Raw genomic sequence first — 27,990 nt, 5'->3', positions numbered from 1 at the left:
AAAAGTTTTATATGTAAAGTGAAAAAATTAAGCCTCAACTATTAAATAAGTGCATATCTATGAAAATTAGGACCTCCATATAAATAAACACAACTAAATCCGTAGAAATCCTTTATCTAATGCCTCTAACAATACAGTGGAAAAATATTTTTTCTGCACTCCCTTTCCTCCACTTTTGGATTAAAGAAAAACATTATTTCTAGTAGATTTTCTGCCATTCCTTTAAGTGTAAGAAAAGGTAATGATCCTGAAGAAATACCAGCACACCTGCAATGAGAACATGGAAAGCTTTGTTTTCAATGAAAGTTGTAATCCTCCAAGTTAAAGTCAGCATGTTATTGTATATATTATATATATATACACATATATATGTGTATATACGTAGATATATACACACACATATATATATGTAAATGTTTCTTTCTTCTGTGTTTAAGTGATTAAAGAGGGATAAGGGCTGTCTGTGCTGCTTTTCTACAGCAGGAAGGCCTTGTCTATAATGGGTTGACAACAGTACCTGCTTCCTAGGGCGCCTTTGAGCATCCAGTGCAATGATGCCCATGTTCAAATGGCCTGGCATAGACAGCACGGTTTGAGAGATGATAGCCATCATTATCTTAATCCTTACAAAGCTGGAACAGTCCCTCAGGCTCAAAATTATGAACTTCCCTGGCCCTGCTTTACCTTTGGTCTATACCCTGGTCCAGAGGTGGTATACTGACAAGGGGAGCTGGGAATGGTGGTGGTGGTGGTGGTGGGGACCTGGACGCACTGGCACCAGCAGTCATTCCTCAGGCTTAATAGTGCCCTCTGTCCATTCTGACAGAATGAAGAGACTAGGCAGTAAGGTACTAGCACTGACATTGGACATTTCTGCCAGGCAAACCCTCTCCCGCTGGGTAGTTGGGTGCTCTGGCTACAAGAAGCAAAGGACTGATGTTTACGGGAGGATGCCATATCAATCCATTCCGGTCAAGAGGCGGCACTGTGCTCTAAGTCAGTTTAAGACCGACCATTTAGGATTCTGAATAGCAAGGACTGTTGCTATTGGCAACACACTTGGCATGTGTGGTCAAATAGCAGTATCTGAAAGCCAGGTTTCTCAGTCAACATCCAGAAGTCACACTTCAAGGCTACCTTGATCCCCAAGGTCTAAAATATAACTCTAATAGATTTGCCCAGTTCCCTAAAGAAGTTTCACTCTAAGCTGAACCCACTGAGAAACACTTGGTTTTGGTTTTCATGGTGGAGTATCTGAATGCACAGGAGGCTCTTTGGGGTCCTAAGAGGTCTCCACTGGATTTATGGGGTAATTCTTGAGACACTTGAAGGATTTACAGGGAAATCACTGCAGGCTTCATGAGGCATGTGTGCGTGCAGCTCCTATTTCTCCTCACCTGTTCTGCCCTGTGCTCAACTTTGGGGAAGCAGTCGTTGGCTTCTGGCCAAAGAGCTGTGTGTTTACATATGTGTGAGTCCATTCTGGTCCAAAATATGGGAAAGTGGGAGGGAGAAGGAGCTGATATAAAATCACCCCAAACTGGAATTGGGATGGGCTGAAAAGTGAAGAGGCCTGGTTTTGTATTGTTTGAGTCAAAGCCCTGTGGGAGGTAGGGGACAGATAGTCTTCTCTCTTCTTTTCTGTTCTTTAATACACACCATACAGCTTAAGATGTGAAAAAAAAAAAAGCAACAGTATATATGACATGCAAAGAAGCAGGAACTGTGACCGTAATTGAGAGAAAAGAATGGTCACTACCACAGGACTGTAGATGACCCAGCTGTTTGAACTGAAAGACAAGCCTTTAAAATACCATTATACAATAAATACATCAAAGAGCTTAGAGAAAAAGAGGGACAAAATGGGTGTAAAGATGAAGAATTTCAGCTGAGATGTGGAAATTCTGAGCTGAAAAAGACTTTCATTGTTCCCTGTGATGGCAATTGTGATTGCCTGCATGTTCAAACTTAACATTTTCATAACTACTGAGAATACGTTCCCAGACCACACACCCCCTTCTTTTTAAATCATCTGGTAAATATTTATCTCCCATAAGCCCTGAGACCTCTCTAGGCCCTTGTGTCTTGCTTGAGGGAACCCTGGGGACTCTTACCAGCCTCCCTGCAGCTCTTGTATGACCCAGTGCTAGAGGGGTCAGGTCCTGGAAAGGTTCTCTGTGTGCTCTGGGTCCTGAGGGCCACTTTACTTGGCCAGAAGCCCTCTGAGCAGCCTCAGGCATCAGAAAAGTTGGGACGCGGAGCTTGCCAATGGGAGAGTGGCTCCACGTTTAGGCTGGACTCTCAATTGTTTTCCATCTTCTCAGTACCCACATTCATGAGGCTCCATCTCTGCCTGTCAGTGCAGTATTGGTGACCAGGCCCCACTTTATCCACGGTGCTGGTCTTCAGAGCAGTCAGGACTTGGGGGTGGGGGGGCTGCAGCCCTCTTTGTGAGCGTGGAGTGGCTCCTCTGTCTCAGGTCTTTGGATTCAGTGGGGACCCCCAGGAGCTAAATGTAGTGATGGTGGATACATCTCCAACACACACCTGAAAGCCTGCTGACCTTTGCTTTTGGAGCATTGATGGCTGTGAGGGAGGCCCCCACGCTTTGCGCATAGGAGTCAAGAGGAGGGCCTCAGTCCATCTGACACTGGGTTGGCTGTTGGGAGAACCTGAGGGAGGGGGTGGCTGGAGGTGCCAATGATAGGGCATACTTCAGATTTTTGACAACGATTGAGTCTGCTTTGAAATCTCTTTTCCTATATAATGATGTTTCTTGATGTTTGAAGAAGAATGGCTTGAATATTAATCTGGCCATTTGGACTATGACAGGTTGTATTGGCATTTATTATTTATAGGTTTACTCCCCCTCTCCCCCAACTTAGGATGTTGGAGGTAAAAGCTGCCCACGGTCCACAGCAGATATCCCATCTGTCACTAGATGGCAGCCTAACACAAGGATTGAATCAGTGGCCTGGCGCTTCTTCCTCAAGTCTTGGAGGTATTTCCCTCCAAGCCCGTTAAAAATCCGGTTTACCGGCCACTTCAAAGAACTGCAGCCTGTGGTACTACAAAGCACCGACATCCAGAAGCTAGGATTATTTCTCTGTAAACAGTTGATTTTGATCAACACCTTCTCTGCCAGAACGGACAGTACAGAGTCAAGTGGTTTAAATAAGATAGAAGTTTAAAGGAGAGAGAAGTTATGAGACCCTGTGGAAGCGGTGCGATTGTCAGTGACATTCTGAAATTGATGGCTCATTAACGAGGTGTAAGGAGAGGAGGCAAGGAGCGGTTCTGCTGGCAGGATTTGCGGTGGATTGTGGCCTGTTCCCGACTGCGCTGCCTAGAGGAAGGTGAGGGATGCAGTACCACTCCTGTCGGGTTTGTTTTTGGAGGTGTCCCTTTTTCCTTTTATTATGAAATGATTGTCTGCCCAGTGACCTTGTTATTACCATGGAAAGAGACACTCCTACCTGAGGAGCAAATAATATGACACTGGGCAGTGATGTATAGACATGAGCTCATGAATTTCATGTGAAAAGTGTCCTTTTCTGTGTTTATAGAGGTAGAAATTGAGACAAAGGGAGCCGAAGTTACTTAGCAAAATTGCTACCAATTTTTTTTTTTTTTGTCTGTGTTGGGTCTTCATTGCTGCACCTGGGCTTTCTCTAGTTGCGGCGAGCGGGGACTACTCTTCATTGCAGTGTGTGGGCTTCTCATTGCAGTGACTTCTCTTGTTGCGTAGCACGAGCTCTAGGTGCGTGGGCTTCAGTAGTTGTAGCACGCGGGCTCAGTAGTTGTGGCTCACAGGCTCTAGAGCACGGGCTCAGTAGTTGTGGCACATGGGCTTAGTTGCTCGGAGGCATGTGGGATCTTCCCAGACCAGGGCTCAAACCCGTGACTCCTGCATTGGCAGGCGGATTCTTAACCACTGCGCCACCAGGGAAGCCCCCAATTTATTTTTTACGTTAGAAATTATCTGGTGACATTTATTCATGACATCTGGGTTAGGAACCACTTGATTACAACTTTCCCTCCTTCTTATCAAGGGACAGCCAGCGCTTGTGGAGGAGAGGCCGACAGGCATGTCAGGATCTCGTGCATCCACAGTGCTTGGACGAGGCACTTGAGAGCATTTGTGGAAGGAGGCATGCATGAATGACTGAATGTCTGAAATCAACTGAAAGGCACAGAGAGGGGCCATCTCATGCTTAGGCCGAAGAGGTGGCTTCCTAAGCAGTGTGATTCCAGGGGCACCATAAAATACCACCCTTCTACCCCCAACAGTGTGATAACAAACAAGCTCCTGCCCCCAGGGAACCAGAGTGCCTGGAATTCCAACAATGGAGAGTCATTCTTTTAGGCAGAGCATTGCTTTCTCAAGAGTTTTATTTTGAAATGCAAATATCCCTATTGAGGCTAACCCTGCCAGGTGACTAGGTGAACTCCTCTAGGGGCAGCTGAGCCATTACTGAGGAGTCGGAATGGGGTGGGAGGCGAGGGCATAGAGAGGAGCTAAAAAGTGGGGAGACTTGGGACTGACCACACGATTGATTTGCCCATTTATCTTCACAGTGAAAACCTGGACCTAGAATATCATCTGATGAGTGTTTTTGTTCTTGTTTTTTTATTTTATTTAATTTATTTATTTTTGTCTGTGTTGGGTCTTCATTGCTGTGCGTGGGCTTTCTCTAGTTGCAGCGAGAGGGGCTACTCTTCGTTGTGGTGCACGGGCTTCTCATTGTGGTGGCTTCTCTTGTTGCAGAGCACAGGCTCTAGGAGCGCGGGCTTCAGTAGCTGTGGCACGCGGGCTCAGTAGTTGTGGCGCATGGGCTTAGTTGCTCCGTGGCATGTAGGATCTTCCCAGACCAGGGCTCAAACCCGTGTCCCCTGCATTTGGCAGGTGGATTCTTAACCACTGCACCACCAGGGAAGCCCCTGATGAACGTTTTGAGAGCTTGACTTTATCTCACTTGGATGTAACTGGGGAGAAGTCAATTGTTTTCCTTCTTTATGAATCCCTGGCCTCCTCTCCATGGAGGTTCTGGTTACTGGTATGCAAAGACTACTCAGGGGCAGGTGTGGGGGCCAGCAGTGCCTGCCTCTTTTGTACAGTGGGCCACTCTGCTTTACCCAGCAGTGGCAGGCATGAAGCTCTGTTTGCCCCGAGGCTGGTTGCTTCAGGAGGTGCTGACTTCTTCTCCCTCCTGGAGACACACATGATTTCCTTGGAAACACACAGCACAAATTTCTCATTGGGCTTGAAAAGTCATCTGTTATTAAGGCAGAATCCAGAGCAGAGAACAGTCCTGAGGTATATAAGTGCTGCATGGGAGGCACATAAATTCACTCTGATGCCAAGGAAGCCCTTCCTCTTTACCCCCTTTTATTAGGTCACTGATCAGCAGCGTTGATCAGAAGAAATTATGCCTTGTTGACCATGTTCTTGGTTGAATATCAACGATGTTAATTTTCAGTACATCAATACGCGCATCAGGTGCTAACTGGAAGGGATAAACCTGTTTAGTGTATCACCAGGTGGGACCTGGAAACCACGCCCTTGAAGGGTGTCCAGATATGATTTTACCAACCTATTCTTCAGATAATAAAATGGTAGGTGGACTCTGAAGACAAGTTGAAAGTCCATTCCAATCCTCTAGTGCTGAGAAGGACAAATGACATAGCAGAGCTTAGGAAAGCCTTTGTTCCTTCTATGCCAGATATGAGCCTCTTCTTTCTTCCCCTCCAGCACATGTTTTATTTTCTAAGCCCCATATCTTGTAACCGTTGTGAGAAAACTTTACTGTGAAAGATGACAACTGTGTCAAGGCTTCTAGGGTTTTAGTTTGAGTGTTGACCTATCGCTTTTTTTTAATGTCATTTTTTTTGTGTTTTGGTCTTGAAGGTGGGCCCGAGTTATTTTCACCTTCGTGAGAAATGCTTGTTATCGTGTGAGTGAAGGTGCAACGTTTCTAGACAGCTGGCCAGGAAGGGGATCAGGAGTCATTGTCTCCCCGGGGTTCTGGGAATCTCAAGTGTCAAAGCCTCTGCTATGGAGTGACTGTGCTACCCTGTGACGGAGGGGGAACTGCCATAGACGGCGGGCCCAGTTGACTCGAAGACTCTAGTCCAGCCTGGCCTTTGCTACGGTAGCTTTTCTAGGCCCTGGTTTTTGCTGAAGTTTCTGGATTCTCAGACACTAAGTTGAGTAGGTTCCTTTCCTGTGACATCTCACCTCTTTACTGCTTTTGCCTGAGGTTGAATTATAATGGCAGACTGTCTTACAACTCCTGGGCATGGGGGGGCCTTCACATTTCCTTCTTGCAACTGCCTATTTGACTTTAAAACAATTTAGAGGGGTTTTAAGCAGAAATTATTGTTAGAATAACCAAGTGTTTTGTTTTTTTTTTTAGTGAGACCAAAAAGTCAGGAAATTGGGTTTAGATGAAAACAAAAGGGAATGTCTTCAGATGATTTGACCAATCTGACCATCAGGGTACACTGAGTGGTTGAGAGAAGATGAGGAGGGTTCCTGCTCCCTTGAGATTTAAAAAATGGAATAACCAGCCACCTACTGTAGATAATGTTGCTATTCCCCACCCAGTGACAAGTGGTTTTCAAGGTTCCCTGGGCTTGAGGGGTCCAGGAGTGCTGTAGGATGAATCAGTAGTTGTGAGGGTGTCCTGGGAGCTCTTGGGGATCAGGACCTAAGGCTGCCTGTGATGGACTGAATTCCACACCCCTGATACCCCCTGCCGCCCCATTCATATGTCAAAGCCCTGATCCCCAGTGTGAGGGTATTTGGAGATGGGGACTTTGGGAGGTAGTTGGGTTTAGATGAGGCTCTCATGATGGGGTTAGTGCCCTTATGAGCAGAGACACTGGAGAGCTTGCTCCCTCTCTTGCTGCCATGTGAGGACACAGTTAGAAGCCAAGGAAGAGGGTCCTCACCAGAACCCAACCATGGAGACACCTTGATTATGGACTTGCAGCCTCCAGAACTGTGAGAAGATTTCTGTTGTTTAAGCCACCAAGTCTATGGTATTTTGTGTGGCAGCCCGAGCAGACTAAGATACTGCTCAAAGAGGTTCAAACTACCGTGTCTGCAGAGGAACATGGTGATTTGGTCAGTAGTCTCTTTGTTTTGGAGGTTGGGCAAATTTGATTAACCCCTCCAGGCAGGTGTCCTGGAGACTTCAGTGGGCTCACAGTCACGGGCACTTTTCTCTAGTTCTGCTTGGGCACACCAGGTTTCCTCCCCGCTCTGCCCTGTAGACTCTTACTTAACTCCTGCTAAGAAAAAAGATCCAAGGAATTTAACGTTTTTCTTAAGAGATTTCTGTATATCTTGGGGGAAAAAAAAACCCAACCCAATCAATCAATGACCCTTTATCAAAACACTTTCCTATGCTCTCAGTGACACTCTTCAATGGCTGAAGACATATGTAATTTTCCTGCCCAAGAACCAGCAGGGTAAAACCTGGAATTCAAGGGTCTCTTGTCACCAGATGTGCAGAAATGTGAGAGGCCCATGAGGAACTGTCTCCCAACATCTCTCCCAAGGGCTCTGCGTTGCCACCTTGGTGGAGTGACAGGTGGTGGTGGGAACGTGTTAAGTCCTTATTGATGGGCTGTTTGAAGCCTGTGACTTGGCAGGGATGGTTAAGCAGGCGTGTGCTGCTGATCTGTGCTGCAGTGAGGTCCTCCTTGGGGTATTGAGGTTGCTGGTTGGACACAATTTCCTGAAATTGATTGCATTGACTTGTGGATTCTTTTGCAAGCAGCTGTTGTCTCTGCAAGATGCAGCCCCTGAATCACATCCAATTTGTTGAGATCTGACTTGTTGGGTTCAGATGTTTTCTGTTAATTAAACAGCTGCATTTCTCATTTTGAGCTACGGAAAGGGATTGCTGGGAGAAGGAAACACTATGCTCGCGAGGTTTCTCCCCTACAGAAAGAAATTTAAGTTAATCTAGTACATGTTTATTGAGCATTTACAGTGCACAGGGGGCTTGGGGATGTAGAGAGGCAGAGGGCATTAATGACACCCTGGTCCCTGCCCTCCAGAAGTGTCCATCCAGCAGGGAGGGGTCGTGGCACTGAGGGAGAGCAAGTCCTGCAAACATGAGACAGATAGCAAGGAGACAAGACTTGTTAGCCTGCAACTGGAAGTGGAGTTATATTACTTAATACTGCATAACAGAGTACCCCAAACTGAGTGACTTAAAAGAACATCTATGATCTCAGTTTCTGTGGGTCAGGAATTTGGGAGTGGCTTAACTGAGGAGTTCTAGCTCACGGTTTCTCATCTTGCAGTACAGATGTCAGCCAGGGCTTCGGTAATCTGAAGGCCTGACTCGGGTTGGAGGACCTGCTCCCAGGAGGGCTCACATGGATATGGGTGGGGGTCCCTGCTTCCTCGCTGTGTGTGCCTTTCCACTTGCTGTTTGAGTCTCTTCACAAAATGGCAGCTGGCTTCTCCCAGAGTGAATGATGCAAGAGAGAGCAAGGCAGAGGCCGAAGTATCTTTTATGACCTACCCTCCAAGGACATCATCATTTCTGCAATGAACTGATTGCACAAGCCAGTACTACTCAATACCAGGAGACAGGGGTCATTAGGGACTATTTGGGGGGCTGGCTGTCACAGGGCTGTCTCCTGCCTGAAGAGGCATCGGGACTGGAGAACCAAACCCTCAATTTCCCTATCTATTTTTTTCTCTTTTATTTATTTACTTTAATGGTAAAATATGCATACCATACAATTTACCATTTTAACCATTTTTAAGTGTTTGGTTCATCCCTGTCTACTCTTACTCCTGATCAAACTGACAGCCTCTGCAGGGACTACTTTTGGAACCTCTGCCTCAGGTCCCCGCCAGTGGGGAGAGCTCTGAGTCTGCCCTGGAGGTGTTGCTGGTGCCTGCTCGGGAACACAGATGCCCCTGCTTCAGAGGGCTCTCCTGGCAGGGCACAGGGGAAGCAACAGGTGGCTGTGCACTCCGTTTGCCCCCTGAGCTGGCTCCCATGTGATTACTCCCTCTTCTTCACTTTGCACCGTCAGTGTGGAAGCTTCCTCGGCCCTTCATCTAAGCTGAGGTTCACCTCTCTAAAAAGGAAGCTTTTGCATTGCTGACCTAGATTGGTCTCTGCAAAAGCAAGATGCGTTTTCTCCCAAGATCCATGGCAGTCAGCCCCCAAATGAAGTTTATTTAATAGAGGAATTAGTTTCAGTTCAATTCTCGAGATGGGATTATGGGTTCATTTGAAGTGAAATGAAAGAGGCAGCAGGCTCCAAGGTTGAGGAGAAGCTAATGAACACTGTTTTCTAAGCGTACATGATGCACAATCTGAAAAATGCAGTGTTTCCAGAATGACATTGTTGTTTTCCAAGCTTGTGGCTTACTCTTTCTCCTTCTCACACATATCCTACGAGGACTACATTCCATCACAGATGCACGCGTAGGCCATGGCTCCTTGTGTCTGTGTTTTCCATTTCTGGAGCAGTCCCTCCAGAGCTGACACCTTGGAGTAAGCCCCTTCAGATTTCTAGTTGTAGGTGACACTAGTTATTTATACCTCCCAGCATGCACCTCCCTCCTAGGAATAACTTACTTGTTCTTTGCTCTTAGCCCATGTGCATCCAATGAGGGTGAGTCCATCCTGGGCTCACCCAACCAGCCCATTTAGTCCCTCTGGCCCTGGCGATTTGTTCCAATGAGCATATGATCCAGGCCAGGCCAGTTCGAAAAGTACTCAACTCCGGTACTTTTGTTGAGCTGGTGGACCTGCTGCCATGGGCTCACCACCATGTGTAGCCACCTGTGCATCAGGCAGACCTGAGAGACAGCAAGAAGAGGCCAGGCCTTAATGCTTTTGTGCTCTGGACCCAGCTGCAGCCAAATCCAGCCCATATATTCTGTTTTGGCTTGAACCAGTTTGGATTGCCATATTTGGTCAATATGATAACACTTTTACTTCTTAGAGATCAGGTGGGTCCACCTCTCCTACATGGAACCTGATGCTTCAGGTACAGGTGCTGTGGAGAATGGATTTCTTTAGTGTCTGTGTGTCACACCATTTGAGTGACCCAAGGTAGTCCTAAACTGTGGTCTTGAGCACCATGCACGGATGTCCACTGTATCCATGCATTTATGGGACATCTGCCACCAGCCTTGAGGACAGGTCTCAGAATTGTAGGCTTGGGCTGGTAGAAACAAATCTGAGGTTTGTGGTCAGGCTGTCATAGTCTAGCATGTGACCTGTCTGTGTCTTGTCAACCTCTTTTGGCAAACAGGGAGAGTGGTACTTGGATTGCAGACTTGCTCTCTCTCTAGTCTTCAACCTTCATTGCTTTGGTACCCATTCTTCCCTCCTTTCTCCTTCCCATCATCTGGGATCTTGCTCCATCAATTATCCTCTCTTCCACCTCTCAGGTTCTACCTGTTAATTGCCTTTTCCCCCATGCACAGATTGAAGACTTGGATACTGAGCAGAAAGTGTCCTCTACCCTGGCCTTGGTCCTGCCATCCTCTAGCTACTAATCTCTTTCCCTTGTCAGCCAAGCTTCTTGAAAATATGGTCTATACCACTTCCTCCCATCTCATTCACTCACCCCCACTGCAATCTTCTCTGGTAAAGGGGACCAGTTTGCCATATTGGCAAAATCAGTGGAAACAGCATACACAAAACCACAGCACAGAATGTACTCAAGGCATGGGTGGCTTTGTGCCTGTGTATGCCCTTCTGTGTATGTGCCTGTGTGTAGGTCTCTGGGGCATTGGATATTTGGAGCCCTTCAGTTACTTGAAACTCTCCAAGCCCTGAGTTCCACGACCTCATTCTCTGATGAGTTTTCTTCTAGTTCTCTCTTTCTTCCACTTCTCTACTTCACGGTCTCCTTTGTGTTCCTGCCTCTGTGGGTTTTGCCTTTAAGATGCTGTCCTTCCTCTGCTACAGACTCTCTCCAGTGGCACTCATGGTTTTAGTTACTAGCTCTATGCACTTGCTCCCGAATATTTATCTCTGGTCCCAACCTCTCCCATTACTTACAACTGTTGGGTAGATATCTGCAGTTGGGTATTCTGCAGGAACCTCAATTTCAAAATGTCCAAAGTGGACTTCTGCCTCTGACCATGACAGAGCGAAAGGACTGGACTTATCAAAAACAACTAAAAAAAAAAAAACCAGACAAAATGATGTAACAACTGCTCTCAGCCATTGAATAAAAGGCAGCACAGGGCAGTGATCTATGAGAGAAGGGAGACAAATGAGGTGAGGCCGGATTGCCTGAGCTTCCTGCCTGGAGTGGGTTTCCAGGGAGACGGAGTCCACACAGAGCCCAGTGGTTTCCCTGAGTTGAAAGGCTGAGTGGAGGATTCAGGGAGGCAAAGTAGCTAGAATTTACAGGAAGAATACCAGAGAAGAGATGGAGAGAGCATGATAGAGGGCCCTGGAAATTTGCAGATTCTACTCAAGTCTTTAGTTGAGTATTGGTCAGTGTGTGAATGTGAGGAAAGTACTTGAGGCCACTGGAAGAAGCACCAGGAAGAAGCAGGTAGAACAATCTCTGGAACTGATACAGGCCCAGAATAGGTCATGTTCCCAGTGGCCAGAGTGGAAAAATACTCAGTATTCCACAATATAGATAAAATGGACAAATTTCTTGAAAGATACAAATTACCAAAGCTTACTCAAGAAAAAAAGTAGATAACCCAAAGAGCCTTATATCTATTAAAGAAATTAAGTTTGTAGCTAAAAACCTCCCCACAAAATAAACTCCAGGCCTTGATGACTTTAGTGGGGTATTGTACCAATCATTTAGGGAAGAAATAATATCAATTCTATCCAAACTCTTCTAGAAAATGAAGTCGAGGGAACACTTCCCAATTCATTCTGTAAGGCCAACATTACTTTTAATTTCAAACCCAGAAAAAGACAATACAAGAAAAGGGGACTGCAGTTAAGATTTCCCATGAACATAGATGCAAAAATTCTTAACAAAATGTTAGCAAATTGGATCCAACAAAACATAACGAATACATCATGACCAAGTGGAGCTTATCTAAGGAATGCAAGCAGTTTAACATTTGAAAATAAATCAGTGTAATTGACCTTAAACAGACTAAAAAGGAAAATCATATAATCATCTCAATAGATGTAGAAAATAATTTGATAAAATCCACAAACAAACATGATAAAAATCCTCAGTAAACTGAATAAAAGACATTTGCTCAACCTGATAATGGGTTTCTATGAAAAACCTTCTGCTAACATCATACTTAATGGTGAAAGACAAAGTGCTTTCCCTGTAAGATCAGTAACAAGACAGGGACGTCCATTCTTATTATTTCTATGCACTTCTCTTCATTTCTATTCACTTCTAGCAAGTACATTGTATTCCTATATACTAGCAATAATCATAAATTTAAATTTAAAATAATATAATTTACATTAGCATTAAAATTTTGAAACATCTAGAGATTGGCAAAAAAAGTGCAAAGCCTGTAAACTGAAACCTACAAAACACTGCTGAGAGAAATTAAGAGACCTACATAAATGGGGAGAGATATACCATGTTCATGGATCAGAAGACTCAGTATTGTTAAGATGTTAATTCTCTCCAACTTGATCCTATAGATTCAACATGGTCAAAAATTCAATCAAGATTCCGGAAGTTTTTTTTAAGAAACCAACATGCTAATTTTAAAGTTTGTATGGAATTGCAAAGGTCCTAAAATAGCTAAAATAATTCTTAAAAGGATGAACAAAGTTGGAGTACTTGCACAAACTGGAAAGGAAGCAGATAAATGGCTAATTGTGTCTGGAGTTTTATGGCCAGGCTGGATTTGGCAAATCTCCTTCCATCCACATCTCGTTGCCATAGTAGAGTCACTTCATGTTACAGACTGGGTGTTGGCCCACCTTGATCCTCTTGGGTCACTTTCATCAACTCCATGCACCTATCCCTGAGCATCTGTCTGTTTTCTGCTTACAGATGGCACCTGCAACCTTCTGTGGGCTGCTCTTGTTTACCAGAGCCTCCTCCCGTATATGTAGAGAATATTGTGTGACATGAGACATGACTGACTGCTGTGGGAGAAGAAAAGACCAGCATTTTTGCCTTAAGGCAGGTCAAACTCCAAGATGTCATTTATGCTCCAGAGCTTCCCATGGGTCAGGCTGAGTCTGGGACTTTCATGTGCAGTCACATCAATCACATTCTTGTTTGCCTTCTTCCCTTCTCTATCCTGCTTCCCCCCTACCTCCTTGCTAGCATCTTCAGCAGCATATTTTCAACAAATCAATTGCACCCAAGAGAAGCAAGAACTGGTGAGCACCTACTCAGTCTCATAGCTCCTTATTTACCTAACTTTTTCTTTTGGAGACTCAGGTCTAGGCTTCTCTTTGTGAAGAAACCTCCTCAGCTCATCTCCATCACTGAGTGGCTCTGTTGACATGTCTGTTTTCCCTCACTGGACTGGCTCTCCTGCAGACAGGAACTAAGCCACATTCATCTGTGCATCCCAGGTGCTCACACAGCCCAGCAGCAGGCGTACAGTGGACACACTGTTCCTAAACTTTGCATCCCTTCATGAGGTTCTGCTGCAAGGGTAGCATGAGGTACGGTCCAAGGGATCTTTGTTCTCTGCCACCTCCCTGATGTGGAGAGAGCTGAACTGTCCAATGAGACGGCTGGAGAGAGATGCTGGACTCTCAGTGCTGTCCTCAGGACAGTGTTGCCAACTCTGGACTTTGCATGAACAGTTAAATCATTCTTGGCCCCCCAGGCATTACAGCTCCCAAATTACACACTCTATTGCTTTGCAATTAAGCAATACTGCAATTAGAACTAATGCAGCAGAGATGATGATCTGTGGGGCTCGTTCATAAAAATGCTTCATTTAAATATTGAGCTCAGTGCTGAGAAAGAATAAACAGACATAATTCTCTTTTTCTTTTTCTTCTTTTTTTTTTTACGTAAAAAGGAATTTGTCTCAAAACAGTTGTGGGTTTTATGAGTCATCACTTCTGTTCAGCCAGCAGCTTTCTGCTGTGAGATGCATCGGGGTCTCGCCCTCGTGGTGTCCACTTTGCTTGTCGCCACCGTACAGTGGGGGTGGTTCCACAGGCAGATCATGTCTCTTGCCACTTGTGCAGCCCCTCTGATGCTTTGCCATGCAGTGCCTGGGGACCCGATGACAGTTACCTTGTACTTTCTACCCTCTTCCCTCTCCTGGGGAGGTGGGGGAGGGCGGTGCTGAGTCAGTGCAATGGAGGAGGGGCCATAAAAGCAGAGCTTTATGCCTGGAGCACAGAGCAGTGGCCCCAGGCAGTGAGCATGTGGCACTTTCCATGGCAGTGGCCCCAGGATGGGCTTCCCTGGCATTCTTTGTCAAGGTGGAGAAAGTCAGCCCTGGAGACTCCAGAGTGATGTGGGTCCCTGGCTCCCAAAGCTCGTCTGATGAGCGCAGTGCAGACAGCACAACGAGTGCTTCATGTCTGGCATTGTGAGACAGAAACCTTCCTATATTTTTGGTTAAAATAGTCTTACCTATTTGAAATGGAGTTTTTTTCCCAATGTTCTTGCTTACTAAAGTCAGTTACCCAGATTGTTTTGTATTCAGTCGAATCATGTGAAATTGCTAATATTTGACTGTTTTGACCTATAAAAATGGCAAATTTGCCTTTATTTCATCATTTGACCAATAAGAATGGCAACTTTGGATGATTCAATCTAATAATTTTACTAACGCTTGGGAAACCAAACATCTGGGGCCCCATGGTGTAGTTGGAAAGAACCATATGCCAGGATTGGATGGGTTTAGAGTCGAGTTTGGTTCCTACTTCTTCCATCGACCCTGGTAACTCCCTTGCCTGGATGAGTCTGTGGAGTGGAACTCACAGTCCATGTCCTTCCCACCTCACAAGTCACAGGCCTTTTAAATGGTAAAGTGCCCTGTGCACGTGGGTTAATGGCCTACAGCTGGGAAGATTCTTAGGTGTCATGATCAAACCCTCGGCTTGGACTTTTTGGGAGCAAAGTGTTCCTTCTTTAAACTCCAGTTTTTACCTCTTTGGGATGAAGACACTTGGGGCCCAGCTCTGGGGACTGGCCAAGGTAGCCTGCGAGAGGCTAAATTCTATATCTGTTATGGTGACATCTCATCAAAAATCAGAACAATTGAGTTAAAAGTGCAAAAATCAATCTGTCAGTTACATTGTCTCCAGAAGATTATGCAACCAGTTTGGATCTTTTAAAAAAAGAAATTGACTTTAGAAAAAACCTTGAAATTCAGTTTTTCCTTCTTGGGGTGGCTTAGAGACCATGTTATTTATAAAATGTTTTGAAATTCTTAGAATAATATCAAAGAGGAAAAATGTATCACTATTCAGGAAGACGTTTCTAACTTTTAAAGCTCATAAAGTGACTTTACTCAACATTCTACCTATGAAAAATCTCTACTAACTATGTTTTTGTAAAGGGCCTGATACAGTGGTACATGGTATTTCTATTACAGGCCTGGAGGAATTGAAACATTCTCAAGTGACTTTAGTACCTCCAAAACAATGTAGTTCAGTCTAGTCAGCCTTTGGAAATCGCGGATGTTGTTGGTTCCCTGCCCATGTCCTGTTACCCTTCTCACTTTAGTGCATGTGAGCCTCGTTTCCAACAGCCAGCACCTGCATCTCTTTCCCAGAGGACTCCTTTGTCACTGGGCACTGTAAGCCAGAAGAGCTCTGGGAGCAGTTCTCAACAACAGCAGGAGTTGGTGTCTGAAACTCGCAGCTCCCTCATTCCTTGGGTGGGATAACTCTCAGGTGTGACTTGCTGGCTTCCAGAGTTCCCCAGTGGGATTAGTTTCAATCTCCCATCATGGTAACTGGCCTGGTAACATACCCTTTATCGACAGCCTTCCTTCCCTGTTTCACTTTCCCTCTCCCCTATAGATATTTCATGATCTCCCAAACAAACTACTCTTGCTCACATCTTTATCCCAGTAGCTGAATCTGGGGTGACTCAAACTAAGACATTCAGTAATCTGGGGATGTTGTGTGTGTGGTCCCAACATATTAACCAGAAATATAGGATTATCCATGACCTGCTATTTCTTGGGCATGCTGGATAATGGCTTATATAACATTATGTAAAATAATTACAATTATAAGAACTTATGCATTGTCCCCAGAGGTCTAGTTGCTTTAGCCAACTTATAATGTGCTTGCCTTCTTCTGGAGCAGTCCCTCAACTTCCCCTTCAGGAACATTCTTCTCCCACCCTCTGTCCTCAGCTCTCGTGAGAGGCTTATAACTCATGTTGGCCAGTGAGAATGCTACATCTTCCTGGCCACCGTGGTTGGCTCTAGGTTTGGCATATAACCCAACCTAGACCAATGAGAGGCAACCCCAGGATTTTTGCTGGAGTTTTAAGGAAAGAGGTGGTCTCTTTCCACAGGTTGCTAAAGCAGTGAGATGCAGGCTGGGAGCCACAGGAGTTACCACATGGAGAGGGGCCTGCCCAGGACCCACGTGAGCCTCAAGGAAGGCAGAGCTGGGAGATGGAGGGAGAATAGGGCCTGGTAATGGTGTTTCACCCTAGGTCATGCCTGCACTTTTCATCACATGAGTTGTTTTTCTGTTACTTGCAGTTGACCCAGTCCTGACCAAGCTGCTGAACTGGGAAGAGGGTTTCCCTGGGGGAGTACAGGGTTCCCTTCTCAGAAATGGCTTTCTTAATGGAGGTGTGGGCTACTCTTGGGTGTGGTTACTGAGAAGAAAACTCCTGGCTCTGGTGCCAGGCTTACAAAAGATTAAACTCTATGAACTGGGAAACTTGCCTTTGGTGGCTTTTCCTAGAAGAGAGGTATGTAAGAGTTTGGACAAAAAGGTGGGGTACAGGGGCATGTGAAATGCTGAGTAATAGGGGTCAAGGCCGCGCTGCTCCTGCAGCCTCACCCATGGAGCACAGTGCCAGGTGGTCCCCCCCGGCCCCTGTGGAGCCTTACAGACGGGCTCTGCAGCATTCGGGTGGTAGCCTCTCCACTGAGATTGTGTTGCTGCCCTACATGGGCACCCCCTCTACCTCATGGTGGTTTGGCCAGAGAACTTAGCCATCTCCTGACTGGCTATTAAGAAGGGAAGGGAAAAAAAAAAAAAAAAAAAAAAAGAAGGGAAGGGCTGTGAGGGGCATGTGGCCACAGCCAAGAAGAGCAGGTGAAATAGGAGCACCTGGTACTGGTTGTCACTGAGGCCACAGACAGGGCAGGATAGAACAGATGCAGATGGAGGCAAGGGGGGCTGTAGGGGAATGAGATTTACCAGAGGCTGGGGCCAGGATAGACAGCTGAGAACACTCCAGGGGCTGGGTAAAGGGGACAGATGAAGCAGACAGACCACTTTGACTTGGCCAGTTGATGTGACTACACCGAAAGTGCTATGTTGAAATGTAAAATCACGCTTTTAATTAATCAGTGATGTTCCCATCACGATCCCTGGCAGATTATGGGGTAAGGCTCAGGCCTGGGGTCTGATGTGATCTGATTTGATCATTACTTGGTAAAAGTAATTACTTGGCTATAAGTTTAATGGTTTGGTTTGTAGGCTGAGTTAAATGTCCCTGTGTAAAAACAAGGCCCATCAAAATGTCATTGACAATTCACTCCTTATCATATCTCAACAGTAAGAAGTCTTCCTTTCTGCCTTTGCTATTTAGCAAAGAGATTTCTGTTGTTGGGTGTGGGGAGGGTGGGCCCTTACTTAGTGAGACTGAAGAGGGCTGAGTGTGTCCTCCTTGGCTATGCAAAGTATGGACTGTGCGCTCACATCAGCACCACCTGTTACCCCAGACCTGCATTTTAACAAGATTCTCCAGTGGCTTGTGGCACAGAGAAGTGTGAGAAGCACAGAAATAATGGATCCATTGTAATATCTTAGCAGATCACAGTGGCACCCTGTTCCCTCACCAGCAGAATAGGGTAGGGTTGGCAGCCATACTGGATGCCATGACCCCAGCTCCTTGTCACATTCAATTAGATTAAGGCTGGTCATCTGACCTAAGATTTGCCAATCAGAGCCCTTCTCTGGGAATTTGGAATAGGACTGGTGTGTGTGTGTGTGTGTGTGTGTGTGTGAGAGAGAGAAAGAGAGACAGGGGGCGGGGATACAACTTCTCCTTGGGTAAGTGGATGTATAACAGGTGTACTTTCACCAGCTGCAGGGCCCTGAGCAAAGGGAGCCAGCTGGTAGAGAAGACAAACAGATGTGTTTGACAATGCATAGCTTGGCTGTACACTGAGAAGCAGGCAGAATGCTTTCCAGAATGATCCACCTGAGGATGGTGAGGCAGGGGCATTCACCCATGGGATCCTCCAGGGCACTGCCCACCCCCGGTGTGCTTCTACTGTGTCTGCTCTTGATGGAACCAGGTTCCACGGCTTAGAGGAAGCCCTTGGTAGGAAAGCAGAGAGCACAGGCTGCACCTTGAGGTGGGGCCTCAGTCATTGTCTGGAAGCATCCACCACAGCTGCGTGAAGTCGGAGAGGGCCGAGGCAAAGTCCTATGTGACCCAGAAAGTACCCGCCACAGTCAGGACACACTGACAGTCACATCTCCATCCCCTCTGTGCCTAAGTAACCCAAATGTGGGAACGTAGTAGATGCCCCCAAATTGGAATGGCTGAAATTATCACCTCAAGTGGTATTTGCAAATGATCTTCCAGCGAAACTTCCCTTTTAATCTTTACCAACGGCATAAATTGGGAAATTGAGAACTTATTTATAGTAACAAGCAAGGACAAAAATCTCTGAATTTTCTCCCCGGTTTTATGGACTTCTTTCTACGATTTCTATTTTGTAGAAAACGCACACTGTAGCATGCCAAACACCGTGCAGCTCTTTCATAAATAAAAACCAACTGCTGAAATATTTCCTGCCTGATAGATCATTTTCTTAGTCCCTATCTTATAAAATTTAGGAGGGAAATGGCAAATTTCTCATTTATTTGACTGATTTTAGTTTTCTACAAAGGCAACAAATACATCCTTTGGACCCGGATCTGCCTATTCATTTGCAAAATTTCCACGTGGCTCATGTTTCTGTTTTCCCAGGTGAGTCTCTGTGCACAGACTGACCAGCTCTGGCAAAGCTGAGAGCAGAAGAGCTGACGTTTCTTCAGTCTTATTTGACTGGAGTTTTCCTTGTTATTTTTGATTTGTGGTGTGCCTGGCTTCCCCCACATCTGTCTCCATCATTATAGGTGCCCTCTGATTCACGCGGCGCAGCACTGTCTCTCCCAGACACCGCCTGCTTGGAATGGCTCAGGACGGGTCCCACTCCCTGTGCCTGACTCAACTCTGCACCTGCTGCCTGTCACAGCCGTGTGCTGACCCGTGTTCATGAGTGGGCTCTGAGACTCCCACGTGGCTGCCTTTTGCTCAGACACCCTGAGACTCACTGGTTCTTGTTTCCATATCTCAACACACCTCGGAAAAAGATGTAATAAGGCCTCTACTTCTGGTGACAGCCATTTGTGAAAAAGCACTGAGTTTTGCCCAAATGACAGCAGCTCTGGTGGTAGGGGAAATCCAGCTGTGTCTGGTCTAATAGGACTCTCCAAGCACTGGGGAGAGGGAGGGAGGTCCCATAAGTCTCAGCTCAAATGCCACTTCAATTCAATTCCACTAACATTTGATGAGTCCTTGCTATCCCTCCCCCACACCTCCTCACAAATAATTATTCCTCCCTCGGGGCCCCTTTCTACCCCATTTCTGTGCTTATCATGGTCCAACTTAAATTCCAATTAACTGTGGATGTGTTATCCCTCCTGCTGGACCACCAGCTCCTTTATGGGGTGGGGGTGAATCCTTCCGTAGTCATCTCTTTCTGCTATATGGGGCAGTTTACAGAATAATAATCAATGTGTTTGTTGAACGAATACAAGTAGCTAATGTCCAGGCCCTGCAGACCTTGTGGGTCCCTGGCCCCCAGGATACCCCACATCCCTAAACTCCCCTTCCTCTGAGTCCTGGTTGCCACCTCTCCCCTGCTTAGGCCAAACAGATCCATTTTTGGCGGTGGCAGGTGTGGTAGATCACCCACCCCAGGTGTACCTCAGGCTCCCTGCCTCAGCTATCTGCTCCACCCTCAGCCACCAAGGAGCCAGGTGTGAGAAAAATTACATTCCTGCAGAGCCTCTCCATAGAGTAAACGTTCTTCTGAAAACCACTGGGAAGTTACACCTTCATAATTGAATCTTCCTTTGTGTGTGTGTGTGAAATTGTCTTTTCTTTAATTAAAAATATTTTATTGCTTTTATCTTATTACAGAAGTAATAAATGTTCATCACAGAAAAGTTGAACCTCACAGTCAGGCATTAAATTATACATCATCCCACCCACCATGGAGACATAAACTTTTAACACCTTGATATATAACCTTCCAAACCTAATATTTGCAGTGTGCTTCACTTTCTCTGTGTAATAAAGTTGGGATTCAAATCCTATTTTAAATATGCTACAGGAGCTTGCTACTTAAAGGAATTCTAAAGTGATTCCTTTTGGGATGTGAATAATTCCTCTGGGATTTATTTGTGCTACTGGATCGGGCAAAATCTGGAAGTCATAAACTGTTTATGGTTGGGGAGTTTTGTGTCTGATAATTTTTGAAAATTTCTATCTCTATCTCTGCCTCCATATCTATCCATCCATCCATCCATCCATCCATCCATTCATCCATCCATCCGTCATCCATTATCTATTAGCTTATCGTATATTTCCTGAGTGTTGAGAGATTGAGATAAAGAGACAGGCAGGGAAGCCAGCGCTGGCTTGATTGAGTGCCCTCCTCAGGGAGCCTCATGCACTCAGTGCCACATATTCATGGTGTGCCCCAAGGACTGGATTACACGGCAAAAGATTAACATCCCTGCCGTACAAATTAAAAATGTTCTATCATTTGCAGCATGGAGCAGACTAGCGAAAGATGAGCATCTTCTCTTTGAACAATATAATTGAATGTCTCTCAGCCTGAACCCCTCGTTGTATTGATTTGAATTAATTATTTGTGCATTTGTAATCTCCTGGCTTCCCCAGTCCAGGAGTGCCCACATCACAACACTGCGTGGCCGCCCCCTCCCCAGCCATCACCTCTAGTCTGGAAGCCTTGACAGTTCTAAGGACAATTAATCAGTCAAATGGAATCAGTTTTTGCTGATAAAGGGGAGCCTTCTGTGTAAAACTGACATTCCATTTTATGGGAATTAACGTTCTGAAAAGTGACTGTGCTCTGCCTTAAGAATGTTCAGTACATATTTCAAAGAAGTGGTTACTGCCCAAAATCGTTTTAGAACTTCTCTTTGGGAAGGGCCTTCAGAGCCTAAAAAAATTATTCTGATAGTCTCCATGATGGCTAATCCCAAAGAACTGTTGCAAAAATATTTTGAGAATAAAATCATGAGATTGATGCCTCTGGAAGGAGTGCTTTGAAGTGGGAAAAAAAAAAAAAAAAAAGCACCGATGATCTGTGAGGGCCCAGTTCGGGGAAGCTGTGGGAGGAGGTGGTGGAGGGATCAAACTTTCACCGTGGAAGCGCTTAGAGCTGGGTGAGTGGAGGGAGATGGAATAACAAGACCAAGGCTTTTGGTGTTCAAGGAGCAGGAATCTGTTCAGCTGCAAACCGAATTAGTTACATAAAGTATGTTGGTAGATTGTGTTGCAGACACACGACAGACCTTCCAAAGCAAAATGGAAAATTCTGTATACTATAATTTACTAAAACCAAAAGGCACAGAAAAATTAGCATTTGCAAGGAAAAGAAAACTCAGGTTATCTGCAATCCAATTGAACTTTGCTGTGTGCTTAAATAAAAAACTGGATACATGGTACTTGAAAACATCCATTTACCTGCTTTGGGAATGGGATTCTGGTGAGCCCTGGACCTTCTCTTGCTTCAGCCTCTTTGAGGAGCATTCTGAATGGCTGCTTTCTGGTCCTGTAAGTGACCGCAGCTGTCAGAGGCTGCTGAGGGGAGAGGTGGGATGGAGATGGCAAAGGACCTGGGTGCATACTCATTTTCCTGCAGGTGCTCACAGACTGTGTATCTGCATACAGCAGGCTGGGTAAGGTGATGGGGAGTGGTAGAGCTTGTAGTGAAGTGGGGAGACTGTCCTTTTGTAGGGGACAGATACTGCTTGGCACCCACACATTCACCATGTGGGAATGTGGGCCCCATGTGGCCACATGTTATGATTATTTTCAAGAGAAGCCAGAAATTTGATTTTTACATGGGAGTTCCCAATATTGTAAAGTAATAATAAAAATCCTTGTGCAGGCCAAACATCCTTGTGTGGCCCACAAACTGCCAGTTTGCAACCTCTGGGTGGGAGATTAAGATGTGCATTTGTCTTGGGGGCTTGGAAAGGGAAAGTTATTTTGTTTTTGGTTTTAATATAAATCCCGGATAGGTCTCAGTCTTTTTTGCTTCTTTTGTTTTTAATTTCACCTGCACAGAAGGTCTGTCCTTGTTTATGATATGTCCTTGCTTATGGTAGGCTCTCACCATTGATTCCTGTATGGCATCATTCGTTCATTCAAAATAATACAGTAAGTTCCCTACCCCACCCCTCAATTCGAAAACTAGGATCATGAGAATCAGCTACATCCACCTGTGGGCTCCTCTCTCCCCTACCCCCTTCCTGCCTTCCTCCACCAAGCTATCCATATTCATCACTCCCTTACTTTCCTTTTTAGATTCTTTATCTCTTGGTTTTAGCTGGATTTTAACTTTATAAAAAGGGTATTATACTATATGTAATCTTTTGTAACTTATTTTTTTCAACTAATAGATGCTGAGATGTAGTTCATCCACTTTGGCTCTTGTGTAGTATGCCATCAGCGTGTTCTACAGCAGATTCAGCCATTCTCCTGCCTGTGGGGACTTGTCTGTTTCCAGGTTATGTGACTGGGTCTGCCGTGCACTTTTGTTTATATCTTCCCTGAGCCTATAAACCTGAGAAAGAGTTTTTGCCACTTAGGAGTGGAACTCCTGGGCCACAAGGTATGTGGATGTTCAGTTTTAAGAATTAGTGCCAAGGGCTTCCCTGGTGGCGCAGTGGTTGAGAATCTGCCTGCCAATGCAGGGGACACGGGTTCGAGCCCTGGTCTGGGAGGATCCCACATGCCGTGGAGCAACTAGGCCCGTGAGCCACAATTGCTGAGCCTGCGCGTCTGGAGCCTGTGCTCCGCAACAAGAGAGGCCGCGATAGTGAGAGGCCCGCGCACCGCGATGAAGAGTGGCCCCCACTTGCCGCAACTAGAGAGAGCCCTCGCACAGAAACGAAGACCCAACACAGCCATGAATGGATAAATAAATAAATAAATAAAATTAAAAAAAAAAAAAGAATTAGTGCCAAAGTGTTTTCCAGTGACGTTAGACCAATTTACCCTCCTACAATCAATGAGTAAGAGATCTTGTGATCCACATCCTCTCTAACACTTGGTACTGTCAAACTTTTTAAATTGTTGATAATTGAGTGGGCATAATCATTGTGGCTTTGATTCACATTTCTCTTATCACTTTGAGGCTGAACACCTTTTTATGTATTTTCTGGCTGTATTTTCTCTTCCATGATATGGTGGTTCATGTCTCCTGTCTAATTTCCCATTGTATTATTTGTGCTTTTTTATTGATTTCTAGGAGTTCTTTATACATGCTTGATACTAATCCTTTGTTGGTTGTATTTCATGAATTCTATCCACTTTCTTTACGGTGGCTTTTGAGAAATGTTCTTAATTATAATGCAGTTAAAATGATCCATCTTATCTTTTATAGTGACCACTTTTGATGTCTTATTTAAGATATCCTCCCTGACTTCAAAATCTAAAAGACATATCATCTATATCTTCCAAGAGTATTACTTAGTGATAAGAGTTATCACTTATCACTTCCCCCTTAAAAAAAAATTAGATGCAGGGAGTAAATCTGATTTTTGTTGGTTTTTTTGCTAGTTGCTGGCAGATTAGACTTGGCGTGAAGTCATGTTTTCTGACTTGAAATGTATTTTTAGTGCTCCATGGCTCTTTCTCATTTAAAAGGGGTCACTGCCAGTGTTGTTTCCAGACTTTACCTCGTGCTGTGTCTGCAGCCACAAAATAGGATGGGTCCCTCCTGAAGGACAGGGGTTTTCCATGCATTCTAGGGCCCCTGGAGTCCCAGGGACGAGATAAAGTTTCCTCTGGGCTGAGGAAGGCAGGGAGCTCTGCAGGGCAGCTGCATCGCTGCGCAGCCAGGTTGGCTGAACTGGTGCACAGGGTGGGTCACTCCGCTGCTGCACCCTTTCCTTCCTCCCTCTGGAAGGAAAGTGTTTAGAGCAGCAGACTGCTAAGCAAGCACGTGCGTGGACACAGGGAGCAGATGCACTGAGCTTCTTGCCTCTTGTTATCCAGAAAAAGAAGGGGTTGCACCCTCTGAACCCTGGCAAAATGGATGCCAATGTTGTCTGATGTGGAGGTGGGCCTGTATGGGGAAGCAATGCAAAGATAAGTAAGAACGGGTACCCCTGCCTGCCTGTGTAAGAAGCACCTTAGCTACAAGCTCAGCTCACAAATGGCTTGATTTGTTGTACTCCAACCAAGGCCAGTCTTGAATCAGTCAGACAGAGCTCTTTGTTCTGACTCAGAGCTGTAACTAAGATTGTGGGGTGGAGATAGAATCGAAACTCAGAATGCCACTGGCTCTGGTCACATCACCTCCTGTCAGACTGAGAATTCCTGTCCCTCCCCCAAGGCAGTGCCCTGAAATGCCGCCTGCTGTCTGAAGGGCCCATGTGGGTCAGCAACAGGAGGTGCTGTCACAACTGTAGATTCGGGGGCTGCTCCCCAACTTGCCTGGCTCCCCCTCACCTCCCCTACTGCTCTCCTCCACCCTCTCGCTCCGCCTCCGGCTGGGGTGGAGTTTGCCCTGCCATCACCTCCCTCCTCTTCCCTCCTGCCTCCACGCCCTCATTTTGGTGTTGGTTGCAATGCTGACAGTCCCTTCAAGCAGAGTGGGTAGTCCTCACAGGCTGGGACCAGAGGTCCTGAATCACCCACAGTGTGTCCTTCCCAAATTGAAATAAATTGTCTTGTCCTTGGACCCCTATCTGCCCTGGGCTGGAACCAAAATCCAAAGGAAAAGGTGGTTTGGGTGGTGAGTCCAATCCCACCTTTTCCCTTTTCAGTGGTGCTTGGCCCTCCTGGTTTGTATGCATCCCATAAAATTCAATGCAGGCTATTCAGTCTTTGTCCTTATCTTGGAGGGCGGCATAAAGGACCCCAGAGAGCATGTGCCCAGATCCCCATCTGTCTGCTTTGTGGATCTGCAGGGGCACACTTCACTTCTCCCTCCTTTGAGTCCAGGGCACTAAACTAGCAGGGATGCTGGGCCATGGGTGTCCCAGGGTCAGAGGGATTTGCTGTTGCCTCCTATGGACACTCATTCCTCCTTAGTCTGACTTCCATTTTCATCTATGGGGGGGCAGTTAAGCTCCCACTTTAGGGAACTTGCCAAGCCCCGTCATGACTTCCTTCCCAGAAGTCCTTGATCACCAAGGAGAGACTTAAGGGCTTGTTCCTCTGGGTGCGAGATACTGCCTCTCTGTGCTGAAAAGGGGCAGCCCGTGGGAGCAGTTCCCCAAAGCACACCTGCCTCCTCTTTCCCACACGCATCACGCCAGGACCAGTTGCTTCCAGGCAGGAACCTGGCTGATTGCACGTATGCAGAGGGATCTGGTTTTGGTGATGGAAAATGGCTCCCCGGCTCCTGGCCCCTAGAGTGATCTGGCACAACATCAGCCCATCACTGACACATTGCTTCCATTCAACCTGGCCTCCAGGAAGTTCCTTTTTCTTTTTAAGCACAGAGGGCCTGTATTTAACATGACAGCCCGCTGCAGTATTGAGTTAACTATAAACAGAGATGATCCTTCTGGACAGAATCACCACCCACCAGACAAAATGATTAAACTTACAACTCAACTGATGCTGATCAATATAAATGAAATGTGAAACAGCTTAATGTAGCCACCAGAAACAGCTGGCCCAAGGTTGTCTTCTCACAGGTATCCCAGTATGTCAGCTCCACACGGGGGCTCTCTGCACATGTGGGATTGTCCAAACTCACTTTTATTTTCTCTTTCCTCTCAAATAAATATGGCAGTACCTTGCCAAATCAGTAGGGGTAGGCTGGATTATGCTGCAATAACAAACAACTCCAAAGCTCAGTGGCTTGAAACAGCCAAGGTTGATACCTCATCGTGCTGCATTTCCAGTGCTGGCCAGCAGAGGAGGCTCTGCCCATCATAGAAACTTGGGACCTTGGCTGGCAGAGCATTTACTGTCTTGAAAGCTTCCATTCATCCTATCAGGGGAAAAGAATGCTTCTTGCATTAGCAAACCAATGTCTGGGATTGGAAATCATGCATGCCCCTTCTGTTCACAACTCGCTGGCCAGAGCTGGTGACATGGCCCCATCTTCTTGGTATCCCATGCAGGATACCAAGAAGCACAGTCCTAATCACGTGCCAGCCAGTGAAGAGATAGAAATGTTTGCTGAGCAACATCAGTGACAAGCACATTTGTTTAAAAACTGGCTAGGTTTTGAACGAATCCATGGAATCTGGCGATTTAATGTGATCTTGTCATGGAATGACGAATAACAGCCCCCAGGGCTTGTCTATTTCTTTAAGACATGTGTAAACTGCCCCAAACACACACATTTCAGAGGCTCAAAGCAATCTCTGGATGCATGAAGAAAGAGCGTGGAATGCCCCACCTTCTCCCCAGATTCTCTCCTCAAACTAGTAGTGAGTCCAACAACAGTAATCACACCTGGGTGCATAATCTCTAACTGGGCAAATGCATTTGCACAGAGAGTTAAGGCAAAAGGGAAAAGAATGGTTCTTGATCTATATCACACCTCTTCCCAGGAACTCCTTTCCTTCAGGACCCAGGCTGGGCGTGCCTTTCACTCCTGGTTCCATGAGGTTCCCTGTCCCTAGCAGAGGCTGGGCAAGCACTCCCGTCTACTCAGTGTGGCCTTGGCCGGGTGCCCTGAGCTGTCCTCCAGGCTGGGCCGCAGCCAGCTGAGGGTGCAGCTGGCATCAAAGACCATGAGGTCACGGCATTCAGCATTCGGGCTGCTTTGGGCACCAAGGCTTAACATTCATACATGTCTGTAGAAAGGTTATTTCAAAGTTGTTTTTTATTCAACTGTTATTCAGCATTATACAATACAGTTTATAAACAAGTGTCTGACCTTGTTTCCAATCTTTATTTAAAAATAAATATTATTGACAGTGAATTTTAATTATGATAAGATGTATCTTTTTTTAATCAAAATGTCTCAAAAGAAATAATTTACTTTAATAAAAAAAAGAGAAAAGCCCCCAAAGGAAAAAGTAAATTAAAAATTTCCTAAACACAATAATCTACTAAAAATATTTTGCTTTGTCAGAAAGGCTTTGACCCAGCATATTTACGTAGTATCCTAAAGATAACTGCTCAACAGTTCGTGCAAAATGAAGACTTGGAGGAAAAGTTTAGAAAAGAAAAATACATTAAAATAGAGAAATCACAAATCCCATGCATACTGCATGGTCCAAACTCCATCTTATTTGGAAACTAGACGCATTATTTTAGGTGGTCTACATTTGTGTAACTTCCCCAAAAATATGATTTATTTATTTTCCACGTGGACTTGGTCATGCTTCTCTGAGTCTGTCTGCGTCTGTCTGGCGATGCAGTCCTCACCCAGGGAGTGGGCAGCCACGTGGGCCCACTCAGGAGCACAGGACAGTGCGTCTGTCAGGGGCCCACCAGCAGGCGGAGGAACTTATGTACAGCTAACAGGAGCAGGGACAGGAGCGGGTCTGTGGCGTAGTTAGGGCCGGTGCCTGCAGGGGACGAGAGAGGGACAGGGTTAACACCTGATTCACCAGAACCCAGCGGCCTATGCAC

General features: G+C 45.8%; 1 protein-coding gene across 2 annotated transcripts in view; it reads right to left on the bottom strand.

The window, feature by feature from the left end:
• Positions 1-2: 2 nt before the first annotated feature.
• The window catches only part of VSTM2B (V-set and transmembrane domain containing 2B), a 53,304-nt gene continuing 25,316 nt past the window's right edge, over positions 3-27,990 (bottom strand). For both annotated transcript variants that reach the window (XM_082370089.1, XM_082370090.1), the window contains exon 5: positions 3-27,926. In XM_082370089.1, coding sequence (XP_082226215.1) covers positions 27,838-27,926 — 89 coding nt within the window. In that variant the 3' untranslated portion in view covers positions 3-27,837. The remainder of the gene's footprint in view (positions 27,927-27,990) is intronic.

Source organism: Balaenoptera borealis (genome assembly GCF_965194805.1).
Source record: "Balaenoptera borealis genome assembly, chromosome: 19".
Lineage (NCBI taxonomy): Eukaryota > Metazoa > Chordata > Mammalia > Artiodactyla > Balaenopteridae > Balaenoptera > Balaenoptera borealis.
The sequence above is the reverse complement of the archived record's forward strand: the minus strand, read 5'-3'. Positions and strand labels throughout refer to the sequence as shown.